At 45.4% G+C, this 20,032-nt stretch overlaps 1 protein-coding gene across 4 annotated transcripts in view; it reads left to right on the top strand.

Moving 5' to 3' along the window:
* The window catches only part of rhbdf1b (rhomboid 5 homolog 1b (Drosophila)), a 41,176-nt gene extending 22,925 nt beyond the window's left edge, over positions 1-18,251 (top strand). For 2 of the 4 annotated variants that reach the window (XM_048234060.1, XM_048234062.1), the window contains 15 exons: positions 7,481-7,694; positions 8,207-8,413; positions 10,328-10,450; positions 11,120-11,280; positions 11,612-11,866; positions 12,129-12,240; positions 12,587-12,661; positions 12,794-12,955; positions 13,436-13,536; positions 13,626-13,689; positions 14,036-14,130; positions 15,394-15,469; positions 16,181-16,281; positions 16,725-16,878; positions 17,072-18,251. In XM_048234060.1, coding sequence (XP_048090017.1) covers positions 7,481-7,694; positions 8,207-8,413; positions 10,328-10,450; positions 11,120-11,280; positions 11,612-11,866; positions 12,129-12,240; positions 12,587-12,661; positions 12,794-12,955; positions 13,436-13,536; positions 13,626-13,689; positions 14,036-14,130; positions 15,394-15,469; positions 16,181-16,281; positions 16,725-16,878; positions 17,072-17,491 — 2,320 coding nt within the window. In that variant the 3' untranslated portion in view covers positions 17,492-18,251. Of the gene's footprint in view, positions 1-3,871; positions 3,960-4,705; positions 4,745-7,480; positions 7,695-8,206; positions 8,414-10,327; positions 10,451-11,119; positions 11,281-11,611; positions 11,867-12,128; positions 12,241-12,586; positions 12,662-12,793; positions 12,956-13,435; positions 13,537-13,625; positions 13,690-14,035; positions 14,131-15,393; positions 15,470-16,180; positions 16,282-16,724; positions 16,879-17,071 lie in introns of those variants that run through there. The other 2 variants (XM_048234061.1, XM_048234063.1) reach the window with 2 other exon arrangements.
* The last annotated feature ends 1,781 nt before the right edge of the window (positions 18,252-20,032 follow it).

The following is a 20,032-nucleotide window of genomic DNA, read 5'->3' as shown; positions in this document are numbered from 1 at the left end:
ATTTATAGTCATTGCACATGTAGCCCAGGATGTCCTAGGGTCAGATGAAAATGAGGCTGTAGACTTCCTAGTCATTAAACTAGGCCTTAGGACTTTCCTGAGCACAGCTCCGTGCAAGCAGAGGCTCAGGTGTGTGGATGGGGGTGAGGTGATGAGATGTTGGTTAAGGAGCAGCTCAAATCGTATACTGATCGTGTTGCCTAGAGAAAGCTATGGCTGCTAAGTAGATATAGATAGATAGGTAGATAGGCCTACTTTATGATCCCAAGTTTTAAAAAGATGATGTTAACTAATTCTCTTGTAGAATAGGCCTACTTGCTACAACTTGCAATTGAAGTAGGCTATGGATTTACTGGAATTACTTAGCCTACTGGCGCTAGACTATATCATATAGAAAAAACAACCATCGCCAAAATATATTTAGTGTGTTTATTAAAAATAAACGTTTTGAAAATAAAGCCTTTCCATTCATCGACAGTAGGCGGGTTCAGGTTATGTAATATCCGATGTGGGTGAACACATCTCGGTTTGTAGAGTCATGCAGCCACAGCAGTGTTGCCAAACGGTCTCCCAGACCTCCATCACCTCATAGGTCGCCTCCAGGATCTGGTACCGGGGCTTGGGGTCGACGGGTAAAAATGTGAAAGAATGAAAATTGCGAGCCGTGTCGCTCTTTTATAGTTTCCCTTTGATTGTGACGTACATTTTGGTACCGTTTACGTCATATATCATTTTACAAACAGTTGTAACCCAGGTGACATTTATTACAGAATCTTTGGTATCAACGTGAACAGCACCTAAATCAGATAGGGTTGAAGCCCAAAGATTCTAGAGCGGAGCTCTGTTCTAGAATCTTTGTTGAAGCCTCTTTGGTTGAAGCCAAGCAAGTTAAAACGCCTACATTAGCCTTAGCATAACAGTAATTGAAATAATAACAACAATAAAAAATATCAACAATGAAAATATTAGCATATTAGCAAAAACATACATGCACAAACCATAACTGTAAAGTAATTAATGGCAAGGTGAACAGAGACTTTAAACATTTCTTGAAAGTCCCAGCACTATCTCAAGAGCATAGAATATTAGCTAATTCATTCCACAAACGAGGAATCATTGAGGGAAAGAGTCTTGACTGTAACCTCTTAGCGTTAATTAATGGTCGACACAGCAGACACTCATCAGTGGACCGGTAGTGGGCGAGAGGGGAAGTAGAGCTAGATGATGGAATTGAAATAGCAAAGTACAGATCCAGTAAGTGTCCTATTGGCCAGAGGACACTTAGGTTGGACACTGGTTGTCCTTGTTGTTGGACAGTTCTTCATTCCAAAGGCCCAGAGGCTTTCAAACTATTTGTCCGGTGACGTGTTCTGGCCTCCACTTAGGATACTATAAAAATTCTGTGCTCTTTGTTAGCAGAAGGGGCACTGTTGTGACTGGTATTAGGTTATCAAGCTGAGAAATGTCACCAGGCTTTTTATGGGCTAATGGTTATTTTCAACACATTTCATTGAAGTTTTTGGTTTCCTGTTCAGTCAAACATACTTCCAACTCTTGTTCATGTTTATAATGTTAATTACAGTTTTAATTAAAGTTCCTTAATCTTTCTTGATCATCTCTTTCTCTTCAAACTGTTCCTTTTTTATGTTTTGTTTATAGTTCGTAGCAGACACACAGTTGAAAATACTGTGATAAAAAACACACACACACACACACACACACACACACACACACACACACACACACACACACACATCATGCTAGCTGGCTCTTTAACTGTTGCACCATACACACAGCACACAAAGGCTTCTGTGCCACATCAAAGACTCTCCACCCCTCATAGGACTCACTTGTGTTTGGAGGCGGTCATCATATGATGCGACAGGCCTTTAGTTTTTACCATGCCTTCAAGTTCCTACCTTGACATCAAAGGAGCGTCTGAGTAATTTCACGTCAGTGGAGGTCAAGGGAGTTCAGTGTAGCCGTTCACAAGAGCGCTTTCAATGGCAGCTGGACCCACAGTGGCACTTCAGATGTGTGGAGTTTACCGTCCTGTTTCCTATATTGCGGGTGGTGACTGTGCAAACTCGGTGTGCTGTATTTTCTGGGATCCTTCTCGTGTGTTTATATTTCAGCCCACAGAAGGCCAACAGCGTGTCAAACTTGATTTAACAAGAAACAGGTTAATTTGGAACGATGCCACTTCTTCTGAACACGGGGAGTTTTCTTTGAAATGATTTGGAAGTGGACACTGTTTAGAAAAGGCATTTGTGTTTGTTTTTCTGAAGTCCAAATGGACTTTATGAAGATAAATCCAAATGATTAAAAACATTGGATTAGTTGTTTTAAACAAATGACAAAGAAAAACATTTAAGTTGGAATTATATAATTATTAAGTATGTTCCTATATCTCTGGTAAGTTGATTGCATGGAGCCCCAGCTATCTCACTTTTCTCTATTAATAGTCACAAGCTGGTGTGGCTTAGAGCCACATGTCAGGTTCTGAAGATAGCCATTGGAGAGCCAGCAAAATGCAGGTTATCCCACCATCACTCACGAATAGGATGAGCAGTTCTCACTCGTATTCACCTCACAGCAAGCCCAATGTCAACATGCAGCCATGGTTAGTTACCAGACAAGATTTACTGAGCGTAAGCTCCATATCCTGACAGGACACATCAGGGGAGACTGAGCATTCTCAAGGGATTGCATAACTGATTAAGTAGAGGCGCCCCGCCCGTTGAATGGCAGCCATGTTAATATTTGCTTCCTAAATGGCATGTAATTGCAGGGCCTCCACATCCTTCCCTGAGGGTCGGTCTGGCTCAGGGTCTCTGTGAAGGGGAGGGATGGAATGCAAGGGATTAGTGGACCCAAAAACAAATACCTGGCTAGCACACTTGGCTCGGTTGGACCCGTTCAGAACCACAAGAGCAGATTGTTTGTGATTCTCATGAACAACTCTCAATGGCTGTGTGTTTTAAACGTCAAGTGGAGGAGAGAGTGTACTGGATGAAGTTTCCCCAAATAATATGCTGTGTTTACATTTCACAAGAGTTTTCGGTATTTAATCTTAGTTAACAAATTACATTTATGTAACATTTATGGTGTTGTAGCTAGCGGTGTAACAACTATTGGTCATCTGTGGTAGTGGTGAGTGATGAAACAAGAATTGAACAAGGTTGAATTGCATCCTAGTTACCAGTAACTTCCATCAACTTCCATCAACTCCTGTGTCCCAACTCCTCCTTGGCCCCTACAGTAATGTTAGCTACTGCAGATAATACATGTTTAATGAAACCATAACATAAAACATTATCAGCACTGTCTATCAACAGAAAGGACTGCAGTCTCTGTAGTCTCTGCTGTGCTGTACATGGGAACGATGAGTGAGCATTTGGACTGTAAACCAGGCTTCATGTTCAGGCACATCCCCTCTCTTGGCCTCTCTTCCACCTTCTCTCTCTCTCTCTTTCTCTCTCTCTCTCTCTCTCTCTCTCTCTCTCCCTCCCTCTCTCTCTTCTGTGTCATCTGGTATGTACGAGGGTGTTTACACACACTCTTCAAACAAGTCCGTGAGGAGGAGCGGCTGTTTAACAGCAGCAGCAAAAAGAGAGAGGGGGGTGGGGGTGGTAAGGGAGGAGAAGAAGGAGCTCAGAATTAGAGAAGAGGGAGGAGAGGAGCAGCCCGTGTACTCAGAGATCAGTGGTGCCCCTGTGATCAGCACCATCTTCAAAGAGAGAACAGCTCCCGAGGGAGGACAATCAGGCATCTTTTTTTATCTGGTTGGAGTTTATCTCCTCTTTGCTTGTAACCCCCCCCCCCCTCCCCCCCCCTAGCCTCTTAAAGGTACATGAATAAGGGTTATCAGCCTGAACCTCATTATGTTGGAGGGAGACCGGTCCTCTGTGACTCACTAGAGGCATGACCTTCTCAGCCTCCTGGGATGAACTTGACAGGTAGGCTTTTCACCACACTCCTTTATTCATCTGGAAGAGTTTCTCTGAGGTTCGTCGCTCAAAGGAGGAGAACTAAACTAGCCGTCAAGCGTCGACTCTCTGTGAGCTTAATGGGGAGAATCATCTCGAGGCGAATCATCAAGCAAGATATTAGAGTGATACTTTGGCATGCGGACGGCTAGTGTTTTAGTTGTGCGTGCGGACACTGTTGTGCACACAAGCAGGATAGGTGTGAAGCAGAACTCTTTTAACAGGTTGTGTTTCGATGTGATAAGTTCAAGTTTTATTTTTACATGTGGATGTGTGAAGACTCCTTTGGTGTTAATGAATTATTATTCCCTTTGTAACTGAAGTTCATTCAGGTTTTTCTTCTTTTTTTTACTTCAGAAGGAGTTACTGAGACTGGGATTGATTGACTATGTAGCTTTTCTTCATGACTTTTAGCTGTTAGTTCTGAGTTCTGAAAGTATTCAGAGGTGATGAGAGGAGGTGGCGATAGTTCATTTGACTGGAGTTTGTACTAGATACCCAACCTTAGTAGAAGCTATTAACTACCTTCCGTGTTGCAGATTTTTAACTGAATGGTTGTTAGTGTTTTATCATAGTCAGACGTGTTTGGTCTTCTGTATGCGGTTGTGTCTACTCCACATCAAAAGGTGTTTTATGCTTACTGTATATTTAGACTTTAGTTTGCATTGTGTCTTTCCTGTTGATTGACTGCTCTCTGTGCATTATGCATTTGCTAGATTTTCTGAGGACTCAGCTGCACTCCACCAGCTACACAAGTTAGTGATATTCTTTATTCTGTTGTACCTACCGAATATCATAATCACTCTCAGAATCTAGGTCCGCGCACAGAATTGGATTGATCCACAGCAAAATGAACAACTAAAAAGCATGCCACAGACTGTTTAAAACACTTGAGAAAGTGCCTAGCCAAAATGTTATGCATGTTCACATGATGATAACAAAGATAAGAGAGATAGCAACAAGTTATCATAAAGAGTATACATTATCCCATATCCCATATCACTGAAATTTAAAAGCATTAGCACTGCTGTGAATTCCCATGGGGGACGGGGGGTGGTAGAAGGGGTCCATCCATCACCTCTGTTTAAAGCTCCTGGCATCAGATTAAAGTCTGCGCAACTCTTAACATTTACATTTAGTCTCACTATTACTTTAGACAAACATCATGATTAGACACAGGAATGCTTTTCAGAGCCATCTCTGAAAGTACTTGGTTGTTTTACTGATTTTAAACCAAGGTACTAAGGGGGTTTGATTACAAAAATGTAAAGGCCTATGTGTGCAAACTGTGTAGTTCTACATTACAGTGGATCTACACTGTGCTGACAGATTGTGCCTTGGGGCTGGAGTTATAGGCATGTGCATCAATTGACTGTTTGGAAGGTTAGAGATACCGACATGACAGAAACCAACAATGTCACAAATCAGCATGGCAGAAGGGGGACGCAACCCCAACCCCCACCCCCACTCCCCTTGCTGGCCTCCCATGTAATGAGGCTGTGGGCTGATCTGTTATTGCTGAGCCCTCTCCACTCTAAACACTCCCAGCCTTCTCATCACTAACAAACACCCCATTTCATTTAACACACACTGAACACCTCCTCACTACACACACACACACACACACACACACACACACACACACACACACACACACACACACACACACACACACACACACACACAGTCACACACACTCACACACGTAAAGTGAGAAAGAGAAAGTGAAATCATCAAGTTAATCTCAGTGTTTTCAGTAGTTTAGGTTCATATGGCATTTATGGCCTACAACAGGGGTTCTCAAAGTATCCTATGTTTTTTGGCAGATGTGCAACTTTGTCTTTTGTCAGTTTTGGATTTTGCATCACTTGACAACATGGACTGACTCAAACATTTCTAAACATTTATCAGCTAGCTGTTCCAAATAAGCCAAGACCTCTTGGCTATGGGTTGCGGACCCTACTTGAGAACCACTGGCCTACAATATAGGCAATATAGAATAACAACAGAAGTTATATAATCATAAAAATAGGTTTCGGAGAGACACGTGGAAGTTATCAGATGTGCATTAGACATCATTTCATAAGTTATCAGTGTGACAAATGAAGGAAATCAGCTAAACAAACATCTCGGTATGAAGCAGAAACACAAAACATCAATAAGACTGTGGCCAGATTTCAAAGCCCCGAGTGTTGTGGAGTGACTCAGACCATCTGAAGCTACCTCTGTGCTGGAGAAAAACAAGACGGGCTGACTAACTCAGGGGGGGAGGAGTGGAGTACTTTCATGTGGGACTGTTTGGGAGTGCTGGCTACTCCCCTCCAAGACCAGTTGACATTGTGCATTTGTCTCTCTCAACGCTCTTGTTGGTTTCGGTCATGGCGCACCCATGGTAGGGTTGGAGGGCTGGAGGGGGGGGGGGGGTATAGGTTGGAGGGAGAAAGGTGGTGGTTGTGGTGGTGATGGTGGGGTGGTTGTATTAGTGGTATTTAAATCAAACAGGGCAGTGGGAGGCCGTGGGAGAGTCTGTGTGGAGCTCCAAAACGGATGATAATAATCCTGACTTGTAAACGCTCATGACTGCTGACCAGATACAGATGTTGGGAGTCCAACAGCTGCCTCCTTCCATCTCCCCCCCCATGTGTGTGTTTGTGTGTATTTCTCTCTCTTTGTCTGAATGGGTGAGGGTGTGTGTGTGTGTGTGTGTGTGTGTGTGTGTGTGTGTGTGTGTTGTTCTTTCCTTAGAATCTTTCCCATGGTCCATGTGGATGTAAAGTGCTGTCATAGACCTGTGTTGTTTCTGTTGTGCCTGGTTCTGATCAGGCCAACAGTTAGCCTGCAGTCTGTATGCAATAGATCATAGTTAGAAAGGCCTGTTTATACAGTAGAATTCCATAATGGTGAGATTTCGACATCTGTGTTTTCATCTCCTTTTGCTTCTTCCTGTTGTCACTTGTCAGCTTTTCGAACGACACACATAACTGACAAGATACTTCAGACTATGAATAGCCTGTGCTAAAACTTCCAGCTTTCTCCAAATTCTGTTTAGTTTGAACTGAAACACACAGTATGCATCCGGATGTCAGCACAGAACAGAATTTCATCATCTATTTTTAGGAGAATCTATTATCTTTAGTAGAACTCAGATCTGTGAATGTTTTTTGACCCTGACACTGTATCAAGTATAATGAGATCTTCCTCTTTAAATAATCCTGACATTGGACCCCATGTGTTGCCTCCTACTAATAGGATAACTAATGTCAAAATAAGCTCTTTCAGCTTAGACATGCTTAATTTATTAAATGCAGATGAGTTTTGAAATGTTATTATGTGCTTGACCTCACATAGATTATTCAGTTAAACTCCAATTATGAAGAGACAGCTCTCTCCCACTCAGTTTACTGTGACATCCAAACACCCTCTTCGCATCCTGTCACAGGCCCAGGATCAGTGAGCGCTCGTCTAACTCTGAGTCTCGTCTGTGGTGACAGGGGCACGGCCGACTGGTTCGGGGTCAGCAAGGACGGCGACGCCACGCAGCGATGGCAGCGGAAGAGTCTGCGCCACTGCAGCCTGCGCTACGGGAAGCTGAAGCCGGCGGTGATCCGTGAGATGGACCTGTCCAGCCAGGATAACCTGTCCATGACCAGCACCGAGACGCCGCCGCCACTCTACGTGCCTGCCACCCAGCATGGCATGCAGAAGGTGGGGAGTGAGATAACACAAGACCATCAGTGCTCTCAGCTGATATGGTGGACATTGTTTGACATTCTGTCAAGATGATGCCTATACAAAGTGGAATGCACACCAGAAACTGTTCGCTAATCACTGCTTAAGCACTAGAAAATAATGGAAATGTATTATTAGGGCTGAAACGTCATCAGTAGAACAATGTCTATGTATGGAGCCAAAGTGTGTGCCAGTTACAATCATGTCATTTAGAAGCTGCTAAACAGATATGTTAGTATCATAGAGAGAATAATGGGAGAATTGGTTAGATAATTGGGCTAGGCCACCATCACCAAATGTTATGTTGTTTGCTTGTTAGCTAGGTGCCATATGCACAAGGTGAGTCATACATAGACAGATGTGCTGATGTATTTGTTTGAATTTGGAGATGATTCAGATGTGTACTTTATCAACACAATGACATTACGCTCCAACATTCACTGTTACAGACATAACAGAGAGTTTGACAGTGTTGTTCTTGTGGTCAGATTGTTGACCCACTGGCGCGTGGCCGGGCATTCCGCATGGTGGAGGAGGTGGACGGCTTCAGCGTTCCGCACACTCCCATCACCCCCGGCGCTGCCTCGCTCTGCTCCTTCGCCAGCTCCCGCTCCGGCTTCGGACGCCCGACGCGACGGCGTAAGCGCGAGTCCGTCGCCAAGATGAGCTTCCGTGCTGCCGCCGCGCTGGTCAAGGTGAGTCACCGTGACACAGGAGTGAACACACACACACACACACACACACACACACACACACACACACACACACACACACACGCACAGACACAGAACAGCTTCTTGGAAAGGAAATGAAAGGAAAATCTTTACAGAAACGTCTCTCCCTTTGTTTTTCAACAGCTGTCCTGTGTCTCGTCACTTCAGTCGTTTTATTTATTTAAAATAAACTTTTTCTTTTCTTTCTCTACTCTATATGCATATCTTGTTCTGTCATTATGGCTGCTGTGTTGTCCATTATGGCCCAGATAGGCATCCAGAAATATTATAGATTCTTTTTTACTCCTCCGGTTGCCTGGACAACTGCTAGCTCAGTGAATAGAACAAGTCTGTAGCAATGCCAAGGCCATGGATTCATTTCCTATGGAAAAAGGTGCAAATTGATGATGTATTTCACACAATCTTGGCCAAGACGTACAGTATGAGCTCAGTGCATGTAATGGATATGATTTCTGTGGTTTAGAAGGCATATTATGTACTTCGTATTTGTGTATATTTGAGGAAGCCATGGAGGCAGGGAGTAGAGGGATATGTGGATGCTCTTCTGGTAAATGGTCCATCCACTAGTGTTTAGGGTGATTTGCAGTTTAGGGCTTACACTTATCCGTACATGCCGTTGATATGATGTGTTGACCTTAGCAAGACTAGACCCTACGTTCATCTGACTCTCTGAACTTCTGTCACCCAGCTTACTGGCGGCTAATGGCCGACAGTGACGTTAGGCTTGACCAAGTTATCCATATCTGCCATTCATCCACAAAGTAATCTTAACAAAATCCTTTCATCAAACAGCGATGAAATGCGTCATTCATAATAAATGGGTTGCTGCGATCTGATTACCAAACTCCAAGACTGATTGTAGGGGAAGGCTGCCGTTGCACTTGTGCAGTCTTGAGTTAAAAAAAATGGCTGTTTGTGTGTGTGTGTGTGTGTGTGTGTGTGTGTGTGTTATGTAAAAAGTGATCTGTGGCATGACTTGTACTGTGGGCTTAGGGTTTGGCCCACTTTCCTCCGCTTGGGCCTGAAATAACAATAACAGATGGCCTCCATAATTCTGGTGGAATGCTCAGCTGTTAGTCAGCTAGAGAATATTCTAGAATGAGTAGTAATCCTGCTGCAGTCCAGTCAGGGGATGGTGTGGGAAATGATTTTTTGTGCTCTACCCCCCTCCACCCCCCCACCCCTCATCCTCTCCACCTTTAAAGGACAAATTATTCATTTCTGTGGGGAGGAACAGAGTCGTGCCATAGTGGCAGGAGAGTGGCGATGTGTGCGTGTGTGCGTGTGTGTGTGTCTGTGTCTGTAGGATGACGCAGATTGCCCATCAGTAATCTGCTGCTCCACTTTTTAGGACAACACAGACTTTGCATTGACTTAGTCTGGATTTGTGTACAGCATGTCTTCAACTCCATGACTGTGTGTTTATGAATGTGTGTGTCACTCTGTTTTCCATAAATGTTATGTTTGCGGTGATGCTACTGATGATGATGGCGGTGTTGTTTATAAACCAAAAGGAAATGAGGGTTGAGACATCTATAGTGAGGATTGATGTGGAGCGAGAGAGAGAGAGAGAACATCTGGGTGGTTTTTGTGGGTCTCTGTGACAGTTCTTAATGCAGTTTCCATGCTGGGGCATATGAGATTGAACTATATTGAGTTTATGAGGATGGATGGAAGAATCATTACACTATCAGCCTTGATGTTGTCATGATGATGGTGTGCCAGCACTGATGCTGCTGCTGCTGATGATGATGATGGTCTTGATAAAGACATTGGTGATGATGATGGTAGTGGTATGAGTGAGGATGATGATGATGGGATTGATAATGATGAAGACATTGGTGGTGGTGTTGAAATCCTGCCTCTCCATCCCAGGGCCGCTCCCTGCGCGAGGACACTCACCGCCGGACCCACCGACGCAGCTTCACCCCCGCCAGTTTCATGGAGGAGGACACGTTGGACTTCCCCGATGAGCTGGACACCTCCTTTTTCACACGGGTGAGACACAGCGCACCACTCCCAGTCACCCTCTATGCCATTCCCTCTCTCTGACACCCTCCCAGACTCCGGCACCACCTGTACAGGACGGGAAGCACGCCTGCTGTCAGTTTCCCTGTCAGTAACTTACACTGACTTTTGAACTGAGTGAAGTGGGATTCTGCCAGTCTATCAGCTCAACCAAGCAATCATATTTTTGCATAATACTAAATGCATAGTACTGTATTGATTCTGTTTCTGATCTCCTGGTTTTGTATTATTGACCTGAACCCTCAGTTTGGATCAGTGCTGCCACCCTGTGGCCATTGTGGAATTGTCACATTATTGATCCATGTGACAGTAATAGCTGAAATACCTGTCCTGCAGCACTTTCACTAAAATGCATAGATATAAATCCACAAAAAAAAGATACTCAATAAGATTAAAGAGCAGAACTGACCACCTTTATCCAGGAGTACATTATTGTGTAGTGGTATGTCTTTGAAATCATGCAAGGTGCAGACAATATGTGATTGATTGCATGTAATACATGTTTTTCAATTTCACATCAGTTTAGGAAAATACATTTTATTGTAGTGATTGATGATATATCATTATCTCCTAAGTAGTAACTATGTGTTATTAATAACTGTGTGTGTGTGTGTGTGTGTGTGTGTGTGTGTGTGTGTGGACTGCTTTATGCATGAGGAGATGTCCACCTATGCTGACGAGGTGTTTGAGACGCCCTCGGAAGCGGCCATTAAGGAGGCGGAGGCCAGTCAGGTGGAGGAGAGTGAGCTGACGGGCAGCGCGCTGGACAAGAATGAGCTTGAGAGGAGCCACCTCATGATGTACGAGCCCAGACGGTGTCCCACATACACACAGTACAGCACACCAACACACACACACCCACACACACCCGCACACGCACACACACACACACACACACACAATAATACACATAATACACACACACACACGCACACGCACACACACATAACACACAAATACGCACAATACACACAAATACGCACAATACACACATACACACACTGACACACATATATTCCATGAAAGAATATGGATACACACAAATATGGATAAATGTGTGCTAATCTGTGAATATGTTTTCATGTGCTTTTCTCTCTGTCTCTCTCTCTCTGTCTCTCTCTCCTCTCCCAGGCCTCTGGAGCGGGGCTGGCGTAAGGGGAAGGAGGGCCCGCTGGTCCAGCCGAAGGTGCGCTTACGGCAGGAGGTGGTGAGCCTGAGCGGGCAGCAGAAACGGGGCCAGCGCATCGCCGTGCCTGTCCAGAAACTGTTCGCCCGCGAGAAGCGCCCCTACGGCCTGGGCATGGTGGGCAGGCTCACCAACCGCACCTACCGCAAGCGCATCGACAGCTACGTCAAGAGGCAGATCGAGGACATGGATGACCATAGGTACGAGGGTCAGGTGACAGTTCACATGTAGACCGAAAGTTTTGAGTTTTCTTACTGGACAGATTTCACTGGTGTTTATGGAACATTTATTTTGCGTTTCTTTATTACCATGACCATATGTAAATTATGAATGTTTTCATAAATCTTTATTGAGTTGAGGAAAGATTAGTGATAGATAATCTCATGTAATCTCAGATTAAGCATGCTGGTATTATGCCAGTCACAGCTCTCAGACTGCCTGTGCTGTGTGTTTCTGCCTCAGGCCTTTCTTCACATACTGGATCACGTTTGTCCACCTGCTCATCACTATCCTGTCGGTGTGCATCTACGGCATCGCCCCCGTTGGCTTCTCACAACACGAAACCGTGGACTCGGTGAGTCATCACCCATCACAAAAGCACCAGGCAATTCTGAGTGTTCAACTCCACTGAGTGTTGAGGGCATTTGCCTTCTCATCCATGTCCATAATGTAACACAACCAACAGATTTGTTTTCAACCTGAGCACTACTTTTTGCAGAGCTTTGGAACATTTTGAGTGTATTTCTACTGTACCGGTACTTTATAATAAATATACAGTACAACTGACACATCGTGCATTGATTATTATGCATGTAACGTATAACTTCAGAAATTGTTCCAGCCTAGTACATCAGTTTGATACCTCATTGGACATGTGCGCGTGGTTGTGGGTCATGTCTCTGATAATGTGTTTGCTATAGGTGCTAAGAAACAAAGGAGTATATGAGAATGTCAAGTTTGTACAACAAGAGAACTTCTGGGTTGGACCCAGCTCAGTAAGTGCCAATAGTCTTCTTTTTTCTTTTTTCATAAGAACCTCACATCACCATCAGTTCCCCATTTTCCAAAATCTGGGGTGTGTTTTGTACTGAGGTGTTTGTGTGTGTGTGTGTTTGTGTGTGGTGCAGGAGAAGCTGATCCACCTGGGGGCCAAGTTCTCACCCTGTATGCGACGGGACCATCAGGTCCATGACCTGATCCAGGAGAAGAGGGAGCAGGAGCGACACTCGGCCTGCTGCGTCAGGAATGACCGCTCCGGCTGCCTGCAGACCTCCCAGGAGGAGTGCTCAGTGAGTTTTACACACACAGGGCGCACACACACACACATGTAACCGGCATTGTGTTGAACTGCGTGGCTCAGCCCTGCACTCGCCCGGAATCGAAACCGCAAACAGCGTCGGAACTCGGGAGTCGAGCGCGCGCTAGCAATTGAGCTAAAAGCCTAGGCTGCTAGCTCTGTCACTAGCACGACTCTTAAGGCATCGGGAGGGAGGTTTACACAGCGTACATACTTCACAGCTGCGTACCTGCTGGCTACCGTTACACACACACAGACACAGACACAGACACACACACACACACACACACACACACACACACACACACACACACACAAATACATACTATACACCTGGCCAGATACAGGATACAGACACATACACAAACACAGGCACACATATACAGCTGTATATTGCCGAATTGACCTGTTTTCTAGTTGTAATTACTGTAAGGGTTTCTAATATCCCCTCCACCTCTCTGTCTCCCCCTAGAGTACCCTGGCGGTGTGGGTAAAGTGGCCTAATCACCCCAGTGCTCCAGTCTTGGATGGCAAAGTGCGTCAGTATGGTTCTGTATGCCACCAGGACCCCAGGTAACTCACTGAAGCTCTCTCACACACACACACACACACACACACACACACACACACACGTTCATGCTCTGTGTGTCTGTTTGTGACAGGATCTGTCTAGAGCCAGCCTCAGTGTCTCCTCATGATTGGCCTGATGACATCACCAAATGGCCTGTGAGTAGAACCACCTGTTGTTCCACTTGAACAGTAATAATAATACAATGGAAAATTAAAATACACTTGAACCTTAAAGTGTAACTACGGCGAAAATTGACCCCAGGGTCTTTTTCTGCATTAAAACACATCAAATAAGCCGTGGAGACAGTACAACGAATCCTTGCGATTCTGGGTTGGAGGAGAAACTGGGTATGGCGTATATCGGTGCAAGCTCTGTGGTGGTTGATGAACGAAAATGACTGTCTCCATGGCTTATTTGATGTGTTGTAATGCAGAAAATCAGTTACTCTAACAAGATCTCTTACCAAACAACCTGCACTGTCTTCTTGCTTGTGTGTCGCAGATCTGCACCAGGTACAACACAGGGAACCACACCAACCTGCCCCACATTGACTGTGCCATCACCGGCCGGCCGTGCTGCATCGGCACCAAGGGCAGGTGAGGAGAGGCCTGCTACTCTGGCCACAGCCTGGGAATTACATGCCACTATTGGGCCTATGCAGCCGGGACTATTAGCTGTAGATGCAGAGGATCATAGATATAGAGCAGCAGACAGATATCATAGATACAGTTGATTATCTAGTGCAGTGGTCCCCAAACGTTTTCTTCAGAGGGCCAGCTCACTATGCCTGGCTGTAAGAGAGGGCCCAGAGACTCGGAGTATGTCAGTAACTGTACTGTAAATAGCTTAGTGCTGTGAACAGCAGTCTACCTTAGTTGAATATTAATCCATTACATTTAATCATAAGCTATTGCAATCTAATACCATTGTTAGCTGTGTTTATTTTATATTGCCAACATGCCATATAAAATGTAGTTCAACATGGAAATAGCTCAAATGAAATAATACTAAAAATACTTAAAAAGACTTTAGCATTCCCAAAAGTATATTTTATTCAAAATTTCTGAACTCTGAACAGTGTGTTTTTGCATACACAGCTCAAGTTGTGGACAAGCAATATCCTACAAATAATTTAAAGTTCTCAAACTATGAGAGTTTTATGAAGTGTTGGAAAAAACATCTGAAATGACCATCAATCTAACTTTCAGTCACCTGGTGAGAACTGTGTGAACTCTGCTGTCTTTGTATGAGTATTTGAACGAGTGAATAAAAAATAGAAATAATTATCCCGGAAATATGACTGGATTAGAAATTAGGCCTATTAACAATTAATAGATAACCTTTTACTTTGAGCACTGATGCAATCAGCATAGGCCTATCTTACATTGTTTGCAGGAAGGCCTACATTTCATTCTGTTTTCAATGGCAAACTCGAAACAGCGCCAAAACAACCACCAGTGGACAAAAAAAGTAGTACATGTGTACTGTTACGACTCGCCATAGAGAATGAATGGGGAAAATTAAGGAGGTTATAGTTTGACGGTGTCGTATTCCTGTGCGGGCCGGATGCTATTTGCCACGGACATGTTTTGGGGGGCCACCCAAAAGGAGGTGGCAGGCGGTATCCGGCCCGCGGGCCATAGTTTAGGGACCACTAATCTAGTGAGTAAACTTTCCTCTTTATGCTAGGAATCTAGTTCAAATGTAGTGCTTTAATAGCTCCTGCTGTCAGTAAACATTCTGGCTTGAAAGATTTTCTAAAGGTTATTGTGACTCGTACTCATACTTCTTGTGGAAGAACGTAGCCACGCGCAGTTTGAATCCGTGTTCACTGTTGCTGTGTGTGTGTCCCTGAGCAGGTGTGAGATCACCTCCAGAGAGTACTGTGACTTCATGAGGGGCTACTTCCATGAGGAGGCCACTCTCTGCTCCCAGGTACGTCCACTGTTTTCCTCCCCCTTTAACTCCAGCTCAGTTTGAACACACAATGTGTTCCATCCATATATGTAATTGTCTCACATATAGATTACCTGATTTCCAGATTTTGGTCTCTTTTTGTCAGATTGAAAGACTTTCACACAGAACAATAACAAATAATGACAAATGAAAAAGCGTCTCACTATTACAGTGGTTCTTAAACTGGGGGTTGGGACCCCCAGGGGGGTCGCCAAAAATATTGGAGGGGTCGCGAAATGATTTGCAATCTGGATTAAAGACATTTTTCTAAAGGTTTTTAGTCAAACGCTGCCATTGACATAATACCTTTGGTGTTGACATAGCCTACCTATGAGAGAAGACATTTTCGGCCTCTGCTTCCAATGCCCATCTCGCAACATTTCAAAACCAAATTCCGCTGGTTAGAGAGAAGGGGGTCACGAGATTTGGCCCATGTTTTTGGGGGGGTCGCTAGACAAAAAGTTTAAGAACCACTGCACTATTAGTTCACTGAGAGTGCAGTTACTCATCTGTCCAGCAGAGGGAGATGTTGACTCATAAGTGCCAAGCTGTTTTTTTGTGCAGTATTCTCAGACCTCCCTCATTAATTACACACAGTGGGAGGTAGATGATGATAATTGATGCTCAGAACTCACCATTAGTTTGCCATTTTGTTGCCCATAATTGTCAGTGACCTTTGACCCCACCCAGGTGCACTGCATGGATGACGTGTGTGGCCTGCTGCCATTCCTCAACCCAGAGGTCCCAGACCAGTTCTACCGCCTGTGGCTCTCCCTGTTCCTGCATGCTGGGTGCGTGGCCAGTCTGCTCTGGGATTAGTCTGAGCAATCCTATCAGTTATTTATAATCGGTCGCAGTATTGCTGCCTGTTACAAAACAGCAACGATTTAGACAGGGTACACACTGCATAGCAACTGCACGAAAAATGCCAGCAGTGGGTGTGTTTATGAATTTGGCAGTTGTATTGAGTAATCTGCTTTCTCAGAATTTCACATAACAGTGGTGGTATGCCAGCGGCCTATGACTTCTTCAATTGATGAGAATAATCTCTCTTTTCCCTCTGTTGTCCCACTCTCTCTTCCCCCCTCTGTTGTCCCTCTCTCTCTCCCTCTGTTGTCCCACTCTTCCCCTCTGTTGTTCCTCTGTTGTCCCCCCTCTGTTGTCCCCTCTGTTGTCTCTCTCTTTCCTCTTCCTTGTCTCCCTCCTTGCCCCCCCCTCCACCTCTCTCCTGTAGGATCCTGCACTGCCTGGTGTCTGTGTTCTTTCAGATGACCATCCTGAGAGACCTGGAGAAACTGGCCGGTTGGCTCAGGATTTCCATCATCTACATTCTCAGTGGCATCACGGGCAACCTGGCCAGTGCCATCTTCCTGCCTTACAGAGCCGAGGTGCGCGCACCAGGCAAACACTACTAGCACCCTTTTCATACCAACTTTCTTATTCTCTCAGAGCAAAAAAAACTACTGGCCTTGCCTATAACCTTCATGTCACCTGCATGTGGTTGACTTCTTCTATGCCACAAGATAGGAATCAGATTCACCCAGAGCTCTTCTCTTCTGTTCCCCTGTGTGCCTCCTCCAGGTGGGTCCAGCTGGCTCCCAGTTTGGCATCCTGGCCTGCCTGTTCGTGGAGCTCTTCCAGAGCTGGCAGATCCTGGCGCGGCCGTGGCGTGCCTTCGCCAAGCTCCTGGGCGTGGTGCTCTTCCTCTTCGCCTTCGGCCTGCTGCCGTGGATCGACAACTTTGCGCACGTCTGCGGCTTCGTCTCGGGCTTCTTCCTCTCCTTCGCCTTCCTGCCGTACATCAGCTTCGGCCGGGCCGACATGTACCGCAAGCGCTGCCAGATCCTGGGCGCGCTGACCGTCTTCACGGGTCTGCTGGCCGGCTTCGTGGTGCTCTTCTACGTCTACCCAGTCAAGTGCGAGTGGTGCGAGCTGCTCACCTGCATCCCGCTCACCGACAAGTTCTGCGAGAAGTACGACCTCAACGCCCACCTTCACTGAGGCCTTTTACCTGGAAGACAGGATAGAGAACGAGAGAGAGAGAGAGGAAAGGAAAGGAAGGAGGACATGTGCTTGGGGAAGAGAAGTATGACCTCAATGCCCACCTCCACTGAGGCCTTTCCCCTGGAAGACGGGATAGAGAGAGAGAGAGAGAAAGAGAGAGGACGAAAGGAAAGGAAGGACATGGGGGAAGGGAAGTATGACCTCAATGCCCACCTCCACTGAGGCCTTTCCCCTGGAAGATGGAGGGAGTTGATGAAGAACAGAGGGATGAGCGAAAGAGAGAGAAGAAGAATGGAGAGGGGGAGGCACAGTGCTAGTGTCCTCTCTCCCCACAGCTAGGGCCTGAGTCTATAAGCTCTAGACTAGTATGGCCTCCATGGCATGTGTGTGTGTGTGTGTGTGTGTGTGTGTGTGTGTATCTTTCAACTACTTCTTTTTTTAATGCACTTCATGAAACAGATCGAGTGTTGTATGTTTTTGTTATTTGTTTGTTATTGTTGTTGTTGTTGATGTTGTTGTTATATCAGAGATATGTCTTTCCCAGGGGGGAAAACATGCCGTTGGTGCCTTGCCAATGAACTTACAGTTCCAAACCAACTATTGCCATATCGAGTAAGTCCCACTAGACCTGGGCACAGCAACGTTGACCTGTAACGTGTGTGTATGTATGTACTGCTGCTGCAGTGATGATGAATGTCTGGTAGTGTTTTAGCTACCTGCTTATCCGCAATGGAGAATATAGCAAGAGAGAAACAAAGCTTGAGGCTCCTGACTGATTTTTGACTGATTTTGGTTCTGTTCCAGAATTGTTGACTGTGTGTGTGTGTGTGTGTTTTGTGACCACGTTTATATGCACATCCATGCTTGTGTGTGTTGTTGAGCCATGTGCGTTGAGGAGTGTGTGTCTGACCTCGCTGGCAGCGAAGTCAAGTGTCCTCCACTGGGCCCTCTGTGTTGTCCACGCGGCTGCCAGATCCCACTGTCCACTCTCCCTGCCGGATTAGCATGGAGGACCTGACTGGACCGCCACACGTTACCTCTTACCTCCCATCTGTCCACTCTCCAGCGTTGCCCCTTTCCCTGCCCCTCCACCTCATTTAAACCGGCCACCAACGACCTTATTTCCATTCCCTCTCTCTCTCTCCTGTGTCTGCTACCTCTCTCGCTCTCTCTCTCTCCTCACACACACACACACACACACACTTTTAAACAAGACTGAGCGCACACGCACACACACACACACACACACACACACACACACTTTTAAACAAGAGTGAGCACACACACACACTTTTAAACAAGATTGAGCACACACACACTTTTAAACAAGAGTGAGCACACACACACACACACACACACACACACACTAATCAGTTCCCTAGAGGGCAGCATATCCACACTGTGATGTAACAGCACAGCATTCACACACAGCCAATTACTTGTCAGAGGTCTGAATTTGATGTAGCTTGAGCAGGGAACAGAAGAATATGATCTGACTTCTCCTTTGAACAGCAAATTGTCCACATAAAAGAGAGAAACTAGTTAAATAAATGTGTAAATATATAAAAATGTAAAAATAAAAATATATATATTTCATCTAAAAGGCTACATGAAAATGCAGGTTTTGGAGTGGTGTATTTTTTTTTTCATCACACTGAACACTGTAGTTTGGTAACAGTAGTGGAACCGCTGGTTCAGGTGTGCTCTGTAGTGGAACCGCTGGTTCAGGTGTGCTCTGTAGTGGAACCGTTGGTTCAGGTGTGCTCTGCGTCATGCAGCAAGAGTCAAACTCGAGTAGGCATTCTCGTCACACAAGATAAGATTAGTCGCTTAGGCTTGCCCATGATCACTGCGCATCCCTGTCAGTTTTATCTTCTCCAAACAGCGCTGCTCATATATTGGCATGTGGACAGTGGGATGTTCCGTTGTGTACAGATCTCTGTCTCCGTCTTTTGCGCTCTCTCTCCTGCTCGGCTGCCCTACCTCTCCTCTCTCTGAGCGCTGCCTCATTATGCGTAAATGTGTAGCGAGACTGAGTTAATGAAATCCACTTAAGGAGCCCTCCTGATTCAGACACTCCCTTCAAACACACACACACACACACACACACACACACACACACACACACACACACACTAACAAAGAAAATGCACTTACATGCATAGATACTTAGGCACACGTGTACACGCTCTCTGTCTCTCACACACATATATACACCCACTACACAAACAAAGGAGGTGCACTTGAATGTATGGGTGCTTACATACATGTACACACACACACGAGCACACACACACACACACACACACACATCAGCCACCAATTCCCATTGTTCTTACAGCTGCGTGTATTTCCATTCATTCATTTCCTCTCGAAGATGTGTGGGAGATTAGGGAGGTGCCTTCTGATCCCTGAGAGCAGAGCCCCCCCTTCACTAAGGACCAGTGGTGGGGGTGGGGGGGGTCTCTCCCTGGTCCTCTCCTCTGATAGGCCTCTGATAAGCGTGTGTGTGTGTGTACCTGTGTGTGTGTGAGTGTA

This window comes from Alosa alosa, chromosome 22 (genome assembly GCF_017589495.1).
Source record: "Alosa alosa isolate M-15738 ecotype Scorff River chromosome 22, AALO_Geno_1.1, whole genome shotgun sequence".
NCBI classification, from domain to species: Eukaryota; Metazoa; Chordata; class Actinopteri; order Clupeiformes; family Clupeidae; genus Alosa; species Alosa alosa.
The sequence above is the reverse complement of the archived record's forward strand: the minus strand, read 5'-3'. Positions and strand labels throughout refer to the sequence as shown.